The sequence below is a fragment of the Salminus brasiliensis genome, chromosome 7, assembly GCF_030463535.1.
Source record: "Salminus brasiliensis chromosome 7, fSalBra1.hap2, whole genome shotgun sequence".
Classification (NCBI taxonomy): Eukaryota; Metazoa; Chordata; class Actinopteri; order Characiformes; family Bryconidae; genus Salminus; species Salminus brasiliensis.
Window position 1 is genome coordinate 108,355 of NC_132884.1, and position 13,711 is coordinate 122,065.

At 50.6% G+C, this 13,711-nt stretch overlaps 2 protein-coding genes across 3 annotated transcripts; one reads left to right on the forward strand and one right to left on the reverse strand.

Annotated features, from left to right (window-relative positions):
* Positions 1-1,160: 1,160 nt before the first annotated feature.
* On the reverse strand, positions 1,161-11,822 carry cep20 (centrosomal protein 20). 2 transcript variants are annotated; one of them, XM_072683253.1, is made up of 5 exons: positions 11,584-11,822; positions 9,418-9,499; positions 2,296-2,493; positions 1,893-1,977; positions 1,161-1,679 (listed from the first exon to the last, which is right to left on the reverse strand). In XM_072683253.1, exons 1-5 carry the CDS (start codon positions 11,671-11,673, stop codon positions 1,550-1,552), a joined length of 585 nt encoding a protein of 194 aa, XP_072539354.1. In that variant the 5' UTR covers positions 11,674-11,822; the 3' UTR covers positions 1,161-1,549. The 2 variants fall into 2 exon arrangements, with proteins under 2 accessions (XP_072539354.1, XP_072539355.1); XM_072683254.1 differs by lacking the exon at positions 11,584-11,822 and adding an exon at positions 9,736-10,035.
* Positions 10,711-13,490, forward strand: ube2g2 (ubiquitin-conjugating enzyme E2G 2 (UBC7 homolog, yeast)). The gene is made up of 6 exons (XM_072683255.1): positions 10,711-10,835; positions 11,378-11,413; positions 11,522-11,567; positions 12,290-12,408; positions 12,597-12,737; positions 12,970-13,490. The coding sequence occupies exons 1-6, from the start codon at positions 10,793-10,795 to the stop codon at positions 13,080-13,082; spliced, it is 498 nt and encodes a 165-aa protein (XP_072539356.1). The 5' UTR covers positions 10,711-10,792; the 3' UTR covers positions 13,083-13,490.
* Positions 13,491-13,711: the final 221 nt, after the last annotated feature.

A 13,711-nucleotide genomic window follows, 5' to 3' on the forward strand; every position in this document is an offset into this window, starting at 1 on the left:
AGAGAGAGAGAGACAGAGAGACAGGGAGACAGGGAGAGAGAGGGGGGTACTGTTGGACGTGTGTTGTGCCATATAAGGTCAGTGGGGTCCGGCTGGAATCCCGTCTGCATTCTGTGTTTAAAGGAAAGACCGAGTGACTAAATATGGTTCAGCTTCAGCAGCACTGATGGCATTGTTACAGCTAACAGCACCGCGCTGAAACACGTCTCTCCTCTGTTTACTAACCTGCAACACACACACACACACACACACACACACACACACACACACACACACACACACACACAGCTCAGCCAGAACCCACACCAATTAAGGGAAGTGGATGACAGCACCTGGACGGACTGGACTGGACGTGGCGATCCTCAGAGGAGAATCGTAGCCTCACTGACACTGATGAACACACACCACTTTCAGCCAGGAGACAGCGCTCATCTGTGCACTGCTGTGGTGGTAGGGACCTAAACTGAAGGCAGCTGCCTCAGCATCTCACTGTCTTATGAGTCAGGGCTTCCTGAGGCGCGTAGTGATGAAGCAGCTGTGTGTCCCAAGATGACAACAGCTCACGGCCAGCTAATAGCGGTTAGCATTAGCATTTAAAATGAAATCTGTTTTAGGGAGGTACGGTCCTGCGTTCAGTCTGAGTCAGTCTGAGTCAGTCTGAGTCAGCAGTGCTCGTGGTCGTTACTCCGCTGCACCTTTTAAAGAAATTTGATTAATAAGGCAATAAATGAACAGACTGGTTAACCTGAGCTTGGTTGGGGCCTGTGTGCGATTAAGGCATGCAGTTAGCACCATGCTAATTGGTGGAGTATAATTCCAGCGCTAAATTATAGACGTGGGTGCGGGTGGAGGGTGTTGGTGTTAGGGATATATGGCTCTTGACTAAACCATTTCATGATCTGGAGCAGTTCAGCGCAGCAGTGGAGAGACAGCACAGACACACAGGACTAATTTCCAGCCTCAAACAAAACGAGAAAGACGGGAATTCTGTCCAACTGCCGGATTCATCTGGAATGTTGAGGAACTTTCTAGGCAATAAATTAGAATTAAAAGTTCATTATGAAGATCTGAGGTGGATTCATTCAAATCATGCCAAAATCCTTCAGCTGCCAGCGCCCCCTGTGGTCAGCACAGGATTTACAGCCACTCTGAGACACTAATTCTGTTTGGCAACAAAAGCTTTAATAGGATAAAATACAAAACAGGATTAAAACTGACCATCTGTCAGAATACACTGATAAACACCACATTACCTGCACACGCGCACGCGCACGCACACACACACACACACACACACACACACACACACACACACACACACACTGCAATCAAGGCAAACCCATGTTTAGTGGAGCTGTTTGGCCACTTTAGGTGTAAGATGTAAACAGTAACTCACTGATCTGATCTCATCTGATCTGACTCACTATCTCACATTTGACATTCAGCTCCTGCAGTAGAGTCTCTGACGGATCCACAGTCCTGAAGAGGTTTCATCAAACAGGTCGGAGAAGCAAAGCTGTGAATGTTCTTGTCAACCTGCGAGTGTTTATCAGCTCTCTCGATCACCCTCAGCAGCTTGGTGAGGAAGATGGTGGTGGGGGTCCGGGGGGGTCCTGAGGGAAAGCTCCCCCCTCTCTGTGCTGTTTAGGAAGTGGGAGAGCAGGCCATAGAGCAGAGGACTGTAAAACACACAGGAACACATTCAGTCCTGAGACGCAGCACTGGAGACGCAGATGAACTCAGCTGTAAAGCCCAGTCTGTCTGAAGCTCTGACTGATCTGTAGAGAAGCCGGAACCCCAGACAAGAAGCTGGACAAGGAGAATCTTGAGCAGCGGTTCCAGAGGAATAAAATCCTGAATTGAACATGAACATGTGGAGCGCTAATACTCACACTGCTGCGGCACTCGGCTCTTCCACAACGTTCAGCTCGCTCGCCAAGAACCGCCGGTCCAGTGGAGCCTCAGGCTGACCCGACTCTGAAACGCATTCAACACTTTCAGCACAGAACTCCAGCTCTGGGCTCTGCAGAGCAGTGGAACAGCAGATCAGAGATCAGGGGATCCGATCACGCGTCACCACTATAAATTACTGCACTGGGCGAGTTTCTCAAATATTTGGCAACACTAAATTAATTTCCCTAAATCTGAATTAAACACAAAATAAACCCAAATGAAGGACTTACGCGACCGTTCTGTCTGCTATTCACAGTGAGGTGGTATTTTAGACATTTATATATATATATATATCGCCCAGCCTTTAGTGATGACCCAGGTATAGCACCCCGCTCAGCTCACCTGCGGTCAGTACAGATGCCGTGTATCGGTACTTATTGAACTCCAGATATTCACGGATCAGTTCGTTAATCAGCAGGTTCTCGTGGGTCAGGGGAGGTCGCACCTCACTATGGTCGTCCAGCGCCTGAAAGACTTCAGCCCGAATCCGGGCCTTCAGCTGCCCCAAAACACCCCGCGCCTCCAGCGCCTCCCGCAGGGCTGCAGCAGAAACACACGTAACAAAACAAAGATCTGGATAAAGAGAAAACCCAATGTGTCCAACTGTAAATACAACAATCCACCTCTTCATCTTTGGGGAAGTTTAATTATGTATATGTAACTAGTTTCTGTATTTGGGGAATGGAGGAGGTTTGTGGGAGCTGTGAGAGCTGTGGGAGCTGTGAGAGCTGTGGGAGCTGTGGGAGCTGTGGGAGCTGAGAGGTGTGAGAGGTGTAGGAGCTGTGGGAGCTGAGAGGTGTGAGAGGTGTGAGAGGTGTAGGAGCTGTGGGAGCTTTGAGAGGTGTGAGAGGTGTAGGAGCTGTAGGAGGTGTAGGAGGTGTAGGAGGTGTAGGAGCTGTGGGAGCTGTGGGAGGTGTGAGAGGCGTGAGAGCTGTGAGAGCTGTGGGAGCTGTGGGAGCTGTGGGAGGTGTGGGAGCTGTGGGAGCTGTGGGAGGTGTAGGAGCTGTGGGAGGTGTAGGAGCTGTGAGAGGTGTAGGAGGTGTAGGAGCTGTGAGAGGTGTAGGAGCTGTAGGAGGTGTGAGAGGTTTAGGAGCTGTAGGAGGTGTAGGAGGTGTGAGAGCTGTAGGAGCTGTAGGAGGTGTAGGAGCTGTGAGAGGTGTAGGAACTGTGAGAGGTATAGGAGCTGTAGGAGGTGTAGGAGCTGTGAGAGGTGTAGGAGCTGTAGGAGGTGTAGGAGCTGTGAGAGCTGTAGGAGGTGTGGGAGCTGTAGGAGGTGTAGGAGCTGTGGGAGGTGTAGGAGCTGTAGGAGCTGTGAGAGGTGTAGGAGGTGTGGGAGCTGTAGGAGCTGTGAGAGCTGTAGGAGCTGTGGGAGCTATAGGAGCTATAGGAGGTGTAGGAGCTATAGGAGGTGTAGGAGCTGTAGGAGGTGTGAGAGGTGTAGGAGCTGTAGGAGGTGTAGGAGCTGTAGGAGCTGTGAGAGGTGTAGGAGCTGTAGGAGGTGTAGGAGCTGTGAGAGGTGTAGGAGCTGTGAGAGCTGTAGGAGCTGTAGGAGGTGTAGGAGCTGTGGGAGCTGTAGGAGGTGTAGGAGCTGTGAGAGGTGTAGGAGCTGTAGGAGCTGTGGGAGCTGAGAGGTGTGAGAGGTGTAGGAGCTGTGGGAGCTTTGAGAGCTGTGAGAGGTGTGAGAGGTGTAGGAGCTGTAGGAGCTGTGGGAGCTGTAGGAGCTGTAGGAGGTGTGGGAGCTGTGGGAGCTGTGGGAGCTGTAGGAGGTGTAGGAGCTGTGAGAGCTGTGGGAGGTGTAGGAGCTGTGAGAGCTGTAGGAGGTGTAGGAGCTGTGAGAGCTGTGGGAGGTGTAGGAGCTGTAGGAGGTGTGGGAGGTGTAGGAGCTGTAGGAGCTGTGAGAGGTGTAGGAGCTGTAGGAGGTGTAGGAGCTGTGAGAGGTGTAGGAGCTGTAGGAGGTGTGAGAGGTTTAGGAGCTGTAGGAGCTGTAGGAGGTGTAGGAGGTGTGAGAGCTGTAGGAGCTGTGAGAGGTGTAGGAACTGTGAGAGGTGTAGGAGCTGTAGGAGGTGTAGGAGCTGTGAGAGGTGTAGGAGCTGTAGGAGGTGTAGGAGCTGTGAGAGCTGTAGGAGGTGTGGGAGCTGTAGGAGGTGTAGGAGCTGTGGGAGGTGTAGGAGCTGTAGGAGCTGTGAGAGGTGTAGGAGGTGTGGGAGCTGTAGGAGCTGTGAGAGCTGTAGGAGCTGTGGGAGGTGTAGGAGCTGTGAGAGGTGTAGGAGCTGTAGGAGCTGTGAGGTGTAGGAGCTGTGAGAGCTGTAGGAGGTGTAGGAGCTGTGGGAGCTGTGGGAGCTGTAGGAGGTGTAGGAGCTATAGGAGCTATAGGAGGTGTAGGAGCTATAGGAGGTGTAGGAGCTGTAGGAGGTGTGAGAGGTGTAGGAGGTGTGAGAGGTGTAGGAGCTGTGAGAGGTGTAGGAGCTGTAGGAGGTGTAGGAGCTGTGAGAGGTGTAGGAGCTGTGAGAGCTGTAGGAGCTGTAGGAGCTGTAGGAGCTGTGGGAGCTGTGGGAGGTGTAGGAGCTGTGAGAGGTGTAGGAGCTGTAGGAGCTGTGGGAGGTGTAGGAGCTGTGAGAGGTGTAGGAGGTGTGAGAGCTGTAGGAGGTGTGAGAGCTGTAGGAGCTGTAGGAGCTGTGGGAGCTGTAGGAGGTGTAGGAGCTGTGAGAGGTGTAGGAGCTGTAGGAGCTGTAGGAGCTGTGGGAGCTGTAGGAGGTGTGAGAGGTGTAGGAGCTGTAGGAGCTGTGAGAGGTGTAGGAGCTGTAGGAGCTGTAGGAGCTGTGAGAGCTGTAGGAGCTGTAGGAGGTGTAGGAGGTGTAGGAGCTGTGAGAGGTGTAGGAGCTGTAGGAGGTGTAGGAGCTGTGAGAGCTGTGAGAGCTGTAGGAGCTGTAGGAGCTGTGGGAGCTGTAGGAGGTGTAGGAGCTGTGAGAGGTGTAGGAGCTGTAGGAGCTGTGAGAGGTGTAGGAGCTGTAGGAGGTGTAGGAGGTGTAGGAGGTGTGAGAGGTGTAGGAGCTGTGGGAGCTGTAGGAGCTGTGAGAGGTGTAGGAGCTGTGAGAGGTGTAGGAGCTGTGAGAGGTGTAGGAGCTGTGGGAGCTGTAGGAGCTGTGAGAGGTGTAGGAGCAGTAGGAGCTGTGAGAGCTGTAGGAGCTGTAGGAGGTGTAGGAGCTGTAGGAGGTGTGGGAGGTGTAGGAGGTGTGGAAGCTGTAGGAGGTGTAGGAGCTGTGGGAGGTGTAGGAGCTGTGGGAGGTGTAGGAGCTGTAGGAGGTGTGAGAGGTGTGGGAGGTGTGGGAGCTGTAGGAGCTGTGAGAGCTGTGAGAGGTGTAGGAGGTGTAGGAGCTGCAGGAGCTGTAGGAGCTGTGAGAGCTGTAGGAGCTGTAGGAGCTGTGAGAGCTGTAGGAGCTGTGAGAGGTGTAGGAGCTGTAGGAGCTGTGAGAGGTGTAGGAGCTGTAGGTGTAGGAGGTGTAGGAACTGTGGGAGCTGTAGGAGCTATAGGAGCTGTAGGAGGTGTAGGAGCTGTGAGAGGTGTAGGAGCTGTGAGAGGTGTAGGAGCTGTAGGAGGTGTAGGAGCTGTGAGAGGTGTAGGAGCTGTAGGAGCTATAGGAGCTGTAGGAGGTGTAGGAGCTGTAGGAGCTGTGAGAGGTGTAGGAGCTGTAGGTGTAGGAGGTGTAGGAGCTGTAGGAGGTGTAGGAGGTGTGAGAGGTGTAGGAGCTGTAGGAGGTGTGGGAGGTGTAGAAGCTGTAGGAGCTGTGGGAGGTGTAGGAGCTATAGGAGGTGTAGGAGCTATAGGAGGTGTAGGAGCTGTATGAGCTGTAGGAGCTATAGGAGGTGTAGGAGCTGTGGGAGCTATAGGAGGTGTAGGAGCTGTGAGAGGTGTAGGAGCTGTAGGAGGTGTGAGAGGTGTAGGAGCTGTAGGAGGTGTAGGAGCTGTAGGAGGTGTAGGGGCTATAGGAGGTGTAGGAGCTGTATGAGCTGTAGGAGCTGTAGGAGGTGCAGGAGCTGTATGAGCTGTAGGAGCTATAGGAGGTGTAGGAGCTGTATGAGCTGTAGGAGCTATAGGAGGTGTAGGAGCTGTGGGAGCTATAGGAGGTGTAGGAGCTGTGAGAGGTGTAGGAGCTGTAGGAGGTGTGAGAGGTGTAGGAGCTGTAGGAGCTGTAGGAGGTGTAGGAGCTGTGGGAGCTGTGGGAGCTGTGGGAGGTGTAGGAGCTGTGAGAGGTGTAGGAGCTGTGAGAGGTGTAGGAGCTGTGGGAGGTGTAGGAGCTGTAGGAGGTGTGAGAGGTGTAGGAGGTGTAGGAGCTATAGGAGCTGTAGGAGGTGTAGGAGCTATAGGAGGTGTAGGAGCTGTGAGAGCTGTAGGAGCTGTGAGAGGTGTAGGAGCTGTAGGAGCTGTGAGAGGTGTAGGAGCTGTAGGTGTAGGAGGTGTAGGAGCTGTGGGAGCTGTAGGAGCTATAGGAGCTGTAGGAGCTGTGAGAGGTGTAGGAGCTGTGAGAGGTGTAGGAGCTGTAGGAGGTGTAGGAGCTGTGAGAGGTGTAGGAGCTGTAGGAGCTATAGGAGCTGTAGGAGGTGTAGGAGCTGTAGGAGCTGTGAGAGGTGTAGGAGCTGTAGGTGTAGGAGGTGTAGGAGCTGTAGGAGCTGTAGGAGGTGTGAGAGGTGTAGGAGCTGTAGGAGGTGTGGGAGGTGTAGAAGCTGTAGGAGGTGTGGGAGGTGTAGAAGCTGTAGGAGCTGTGGGAGGTGTAGGAGCTATAGGAGGTGTAGGAGCTATAGGAGGTGTAGGAGCTGTATGAGCTGTAGGAGCTATAGGAGGTGTAGGAGCTGTGGGAGCTATAGGAGGTGTAGGAGCTGTGAGAGGTGTAGGAGCTGTAGGAGGTGTGAGAGGTGTAGGAGCTGTAGGAGGTGTAGGAGGTGTAGGAGCTATAGGAGCTGTAGGAGCTGTAGGAGGTGTAGGGGCTATAGGAGGTGTAGGAGCTGTATGAGCTGTAGGAGCTGTAGGAGGTGCAGGAGCTGTATGAGCTGTAGGAGCTATAGGAGGTGTAGGAGCTGTATGAGCTGTAGGAGCTATAGGAGGTGTAGGAGCTGTGGGAGCTATAGGAGGTGTAGGAGCTGTGAGAGGTGTAGGAGCTGTAGGAGGTGTGAGAGGTGTAGGAGCTGTAGGAGCTGTATGAGCTGTAGGAGGTGTAGGAGCTGTAGGAGGTGTAGGAGCTGTGAGAGGTGTAGGAGCTGTGAGAGGTGTAGGAGCTGTGGGAGGTGTAGGAGCTGTAGGAGGTGTGAGAGGTGTAGGAGGTGTAGGAGCTATAGGAGCTGTAGGAGGTGTAGGAGCTATAGGAGCTGTAGGAGGTGTGAGAGGTGTAGGAGCTGTAGGAGGTGTAGGAGCTATAGGAGCTGTAGGAGGTGTAGGAGCTATAGGAGGTGTAGGAGCTATAGGAGGTGTAGGAGCTGTATGAGCTGTAGGAGCTATAGGAGGTGTGGGAGCTGTAGGAGCTATAGGAGGTGTAGGAGCTATAGGAGCTGTGGGAGCTATAGGAGGTGTAGGAGCTATAGGAGCTGTGGGAGCTGTGGGAGCTGTAGGAGGTGTAGGAGGTGTAGGAGCTATAGGAGGTGTAGGAGCTGTAGGTGTAGGAGGTGTAGGAGCTATAGGAGGTGTAGGAGCTGTAGGTGTAGGAGCTGTGGGAGGTGTAGGAGCTGTAGGAGGTGTGAGAGGTGTAGGAGGTGTAGGAGCTATAGGAGCTGTAGGAGGTGTAGGAGCTATAGGAGCTGTAGGAGGTGTGAGAGGTGTAGGAGCTGTAGGAGGTGTAGGAGCTATAGGAGCTGTAGGAGGTGTAGGAGCTATAGGAGGTGTAGGAGCTATAGGAGGTGTAGGAGCTGTATGAGCTGTAGGAGCTATAGGAGGTGTGGGAGCTGTAGGAGCTATAGGAGGTGTAGGAGCTATAGGAGCTGTGGGAGCTATAGGAGGTGTAGGAGCTATAGGAGCTGTGGGAGCTGTGGGAGCTGTAGGAGGTGTAGGAGGTGTAGGAGCTATAGGAGGTGTAGGAGCTGTAGGTGTAGGAGGTGTAGGAGCTATAGGAGGTGTAGGAGCTGTAGGTGTAGGAGCTGTAGGAGGTGTAGGAGCTGTAGGAGCTATAGGAGGTGTAGGAGCTGTAGGTGTAGGAGCTGTAGGAGCTGTAGGAGGTGTAGGAACTGTAGGAGGTGTAGGAGCTGTAGGAGGTGTAGGAGCTGTAGGAGGTGTAGGAGCTATAGGAGGTGTAGGAGGTGTAGGAGCTGTAGGTGTAGGAGCTGTAGGAGGTGTAGGAGTAGGAGGTGTAGGAGCTGTAGGAGGTGTAGGAGCTGTAGGAGCTATAGGAGGTGTGGGAGCTGTAGGAGCTGTAGGAGGTGTAGGAGCTGTAGGAGCTGTAGGTGTAGGAGGTGTAGGAGCTGTAGGTGTAGGAGGTGTAGGAGCTATAGGAGGTGTAGGAGGTGTAGGAGCTGTATGAGGTGTAGGAGCTGTAGGTGTAGGAGGTGTAGGAGCTATAGGAGGTGTGGGAGCTGTAGGAGCTGTAGGAGGTGTAGGAGCTGTAGGTGTAGGAGGTGTAGGAGCTGTAGGAGCTATAGGAGGTGTAGGAGCTGTAGGAGGTGTAGGAGCTGTAGGAGGTGTAGAAGCTGTAGGTGTAGGAGCTATAGGAGGTGTGGGAGCTGTAGGAGGTGTAGGAGCTGTAGGTGTAGGAGGTGTAGGAGCTGTAGGAGGTGTAGGAGCTGTAGGAGCTGTAGGTGTAGGAGGTGTAGGAGCTGTAGGTGTAGGAGGTGTAGGAGCTGTAGGAGGTGTAGGAGCTGTAGGAGCTGTAGGAGGTGTGGGAGCTGTAGGAGGTGTAGGAGCTGTAGGAGGTGTAGGAGGTGTGGGAGCTATAGGAGCTGTAGGAGCTGTATGAGCTATAGGAGCTGTAGGAGGTGTAGGAGCTATAGGAGGTGTAGGAGCTGTAGGTGTAGGAGCTGTAGGAGCTATAGGAGCTATAGGAGGTGTAGGAGCTGTAGGAGCTATAGGAGGTGTAGGAGCTGTAGGAGGTGTAGGAGCTGTAGGTGTAGGAGGTGTAGGAGCTGTAGGTGTAGGAGGTGTAGGAGCTGTAGGAGGTGTAGGTGTAGGAGGTGTAGGAGCTGTAGGTGTAGGAGGTGTAGGAGCTGTAGGTGTAGGAGCTGTAGGAGCTGTAGGAGCTGCTGTATAAACGATCATTTCACGGAAAATCTCTGGAACTTGACTTTAACTGAACGGAGGAGAAGAAAAGGTTCTTTGTTTAAGCGGCTTCGTGACTTTCCGCTCCACCTTTACTGCGCGCTGCTCCACCTTTACTCCACTCAGCTGGCTAAGCTATCTGCTGCCCTCCAGCCTCCGAAATCAGAGAGCTCTGTGCTGCAGCTCCGCACTTTCTGACCAACCAGATATTTTAATAAAATGAAGCTCACCGCACTTTAGCTCCGCTACTGTTGCCATGGATCCAGCGCTGTTAGAACCGCTCTTCCGGGAAGAACGCGCTGCGGGCGGAACCTGTACAAAATAAAAGTCTCTCATTAAAGTACCGCCGGAACGGTCAGTAAGGGTGTTTTCACCAGTCTGAGGTCTTAAGGTTAACAGGTGCACTGTGACCGATTATAGACACATTTGATGTTTTTCTACAGAGAACTAAAATGGCTTACAGTCAAACAGTGGTCACTAGGTTCCATAATACACAATAAATAATTTATTAGAGTATAAATATTTATAAATAGAGAATAAATATTTACTTTTTGTTATTTTGCACCAAAAAATGCTGCAAGTCCATAAAATCAACTCAAAGAAACAAAGCTGGTTTATACACAGGGCTCAGGACCCAGTGCAGGTGGTGGGAGACAGGAGGATGACAGCCATGCTGGAGAACAGCTCCCACCCCATGCATGAGACTCTGGCAGCACTGGGCAGCTCCTCTAGTGACCGGCTGCTTCCCCCCAAGTGTGTGAAGGAGGGGTATCACAGGTCCTTCCTTCCTGCTGCCGTCAGACTGCACAACCAGCACTGCTCCCAGCGGACCACATACACACACACTTAACTACACACACACACACACACACATACACACACACTTACACTACACACACACACACACACTTAACCACACACACACACACACACTTACACTACACACACACACACACACACACACACACACACACACTTAAACTACACACACATGTTCATGTTCAGGGAATACTATGTGCAATATCCCACCCCCATGTGCAATTAAGAGTCTTTTGCTGTAAATAATATTGTTTATTGCTTTTTTAATTCTTATTTATATTGTGTATATAGTGTAAATTATTTATTTATGTAAATTTTTGTAACTGAGTGTCCTGCTATCCCTTTCTGCTGTTACACTGAGAATTTCCCCACTGCGGGACTAATAAAGGACTATCTTATCTTATCTTATCTTATCTTATTTTATCTTATTTTATCTTCTGCGATGTGACAGTGTAGTGTTTAAAGATCTTCACTGTTTAAAAAAGAAAGCTTCATCGATGCAGTTTTAGATTGAAATTTATGCTTAATTTAGTTCAACAAAGTATTTTATTCAGTTACATTTCGAACTTTATTCATTAATGACTGTGTGCTTAATTCGCTGTATCTGTATAAAATAAAGTGAAACGCAGATGAACAGCAGGGGGCGCAGTGCAGGTTTATGGTTTTCTCAGTCAGACTGCGCAGATATCGATGGTGCTCTGTGAGGCAGTGTGAGGCGCCCCCTGTGAGTGAGAGCTGGTACTGCAGCTGTGAGCGGACCGGGCTGCGCAGACAGAACAGGCCGCGATGGCTGGAACTGCTCTAAAAAGATTAATGGCTGAATATAAACGTAAGGAGACCTGTTATCGATCCCCGATAGGGAGCTGAATCAGGGCGGTGTGTTTAAAAAGCGAAGATTCGGGCTTCATCAGGGAGCTAGCCGCTATTAGCCGGCAGCGCTAATGCCTCGGTCATCTGTTTATTGTTGTTAAAGTGAGAAACTGACCCGCTTTAATGATCCATTTTAGACAGAAAGGGTCTGTAAACGTTTTATTCAACTGAAAATGAAGCTTAAAGTAAGCTGAAGCACGATGTTTAAGTAGAAACGGGTTGATGTTGCGCTAGCTTAGCGCTAGGCTACAGGCCAGGGTTTATTATTGTAGTTATTATTTTTTATTTTTTAATTATTGTGATTCTAATCCTGTTTCTCTGTTCGAGACTAAACGATGATTCTAATTCACACTTTATAGAGGAGTACAAGTTATTATTCAGTGACGAATCCTGTTAAAACTGTCTCAGCAGTGTCTACCTGTAATTAGCTCTATATAACATTAGGGGTGTGTGTGTGTGTGTGTGTGTGTGTGTGTGTGTGTGTGTGTGTTCTCTCATCAGAGCTGACTCTGAACCCTCCAGAGGGAATCGTCGCAGGTAAACTCGCACCTGCAGCTTCACTCTTACTTGAGAACTAATCGGACGAGTGAACACTAAAGAGAGAGTGTGTGTGTGTGTGTGTGTGTGTGTGTGTGTGTGTTGCAGGTCCGGTAAATGAGGAGAACTTCTTTGAGTGGGAGGCGCTGATCATGTAAGTCTACTCTCACCTTGCTGTTTCCTCTCATCCAATCAGGGGTCGGCCCGACTGCAGATATGAACAGTGACGGATCTGACATCATCATCATCATCATCATCATTAACCCTAGAGGGAATTGACCAGATAAACTCCTGCGCCTGATCAGGAGTGTGTGGTAACTTCAGAGACAGGCGTCGCCATGGCAGCGCACACACTGTTCATCTTTTTTCTTCAAAAGATGATTTAGATCTAAAAGATTCTTTCAGATTCGGCTGTTTGATCTTCACACTGTCAGTGGATCCACTCTGCCTCGGTCCGGCTGGGTTCTGGACGTTACGCAATGCTTCTCTTAAGCTCTTTGACTTGAAGCTTTGTGAGGTACTATCGCCCCCTTCTGGGCTGGCCTGCTCTTGCGAATGTTTTGGAGCAGGTTCTGTGTTCTGGTGTAGGGGGAGAGATGTCCAGAGGAGCTGTTTGGAGAGGTGTGGACGAGGCCCGAGAGAGAAGATCAGTCTGAACCAGCAGCTCTGTTTATCTCATACTGCAGTGATGATGATGATGATGATGATGATGATGATCTGTATGAGAGAGTGCAGCAGAGATCATAGAGATCAGACATTATTTCACTTTTATCAGCCTGTAATAATAATAATAATAATAATAATAATAATAATTGATCTCTCTCTCTCTCTCTCTCTCTCTCTCTCTCTCTCTCTCTCTCTCTCTCGCACTCTCAGGGGTCCTGAGGATACGTGTTTTGAGGGGGGAGTTTTCCCGGCTGTTCTCAGCTTTCCCTCAGATTACCCTCTCAGCCCCCCCAAGATGAAATTCACCTGCGACATGTTCCACCCCAACAGTGAGTTTATCTCTCTCCCTCTCTTTCTACCCCCCCCCCCCCCCCCATTGAATCAACACTTAAGACCTGCAGATCCAACAGAGAATGTCTGGAACATTGTTAGCTAGAACTTCCTGTGATACTGGCCATGAAATCATGTTCACACTGGACCCTTTTTTGTGTGTGTGTGTGTGTGTGTGTGTGTGTAGTTTATCCTGATGGTCGGGTGTGTATCTCTATCCTACACGCTCCTGGGGACGACCCGATGGGGTATGAGAGCAGCGCTGAGAGGTGGAGTCCAGTACAGAGCGTAGAAAAAATCCTACTGTCTGTGGTCAGCATGCTAGCAGGTACGCAACCACTCATACACACACACACACACATTAGCATGCTCAAGCATGCATACACACTCTGGGTTTGGGGGTGATTAAATCAGTAATATGTAAATAAAAGTCATTCATTTGATCAGTCCAGAGCTTCTGACATCTCCGCCTTTACAGGGGCTGTGACTGAGGAACTATGGGTAACAGGGTAGTGACTGAGGGATTGTGGGTAACAGTGCTGTTCCTTTGTTTTCCTCAGAGCCGAATGACGAGAGTGGGGCGAACGTAGACGCCTCCAAAATGTGGCGAGAAGACCGAGAGCAGTTCAACCGACTAGCCAAACAGATCGTCCGCAAATCCCTGGGCCTCTGATCTTACACACACACCCACACACACACCCACACACACACTTCTCCATACCCCCTCCATCACACTGAGCACTTTATCTGTGTCTGTCTTCTCCCACTAATGGACGGACGGACGGACGGACGCTGAAGATAAATCAAGCCTTCTACATCAGTGGACGTTCTCCCAAAGCAGCGTTTCGGCTCCTCTCTGGACTAAAGGATGGAAATGTTGTATCTTGGTTTCCATGGAAACAGTGGATGTAGTCCAGTCTGTAGTCTAACGCAGTGGTGCATGTTTCCGTGCTTCATATGTAAGTTCATACAGACGGAGGCGTGAGATAGGAATCAGTCAGAGATTCAGGATTTGAAATGATGTTTTTGAGTTTCTCTGCAGTGAAAGAGCAACACCAATAAAGTTACTGTGATCCCCAAACTTCTCCAGCTGCTGAACCTCGACTGTACTTCCTGCGTTTCCTTTCCAGCAACTAAACTAAACCGTTAGGAACAGTTCTTCTGATGGAGAGTACTGTACTGTACCAGCATCAGTCAGTCCGCAGCTGTTCACATCACACCCATAACAATTCACTTCAATTCAGATTCATTTATTTAGGCTTTTTCACTACAAATGTCACTAAGCAGCTTTACAGAGATCCA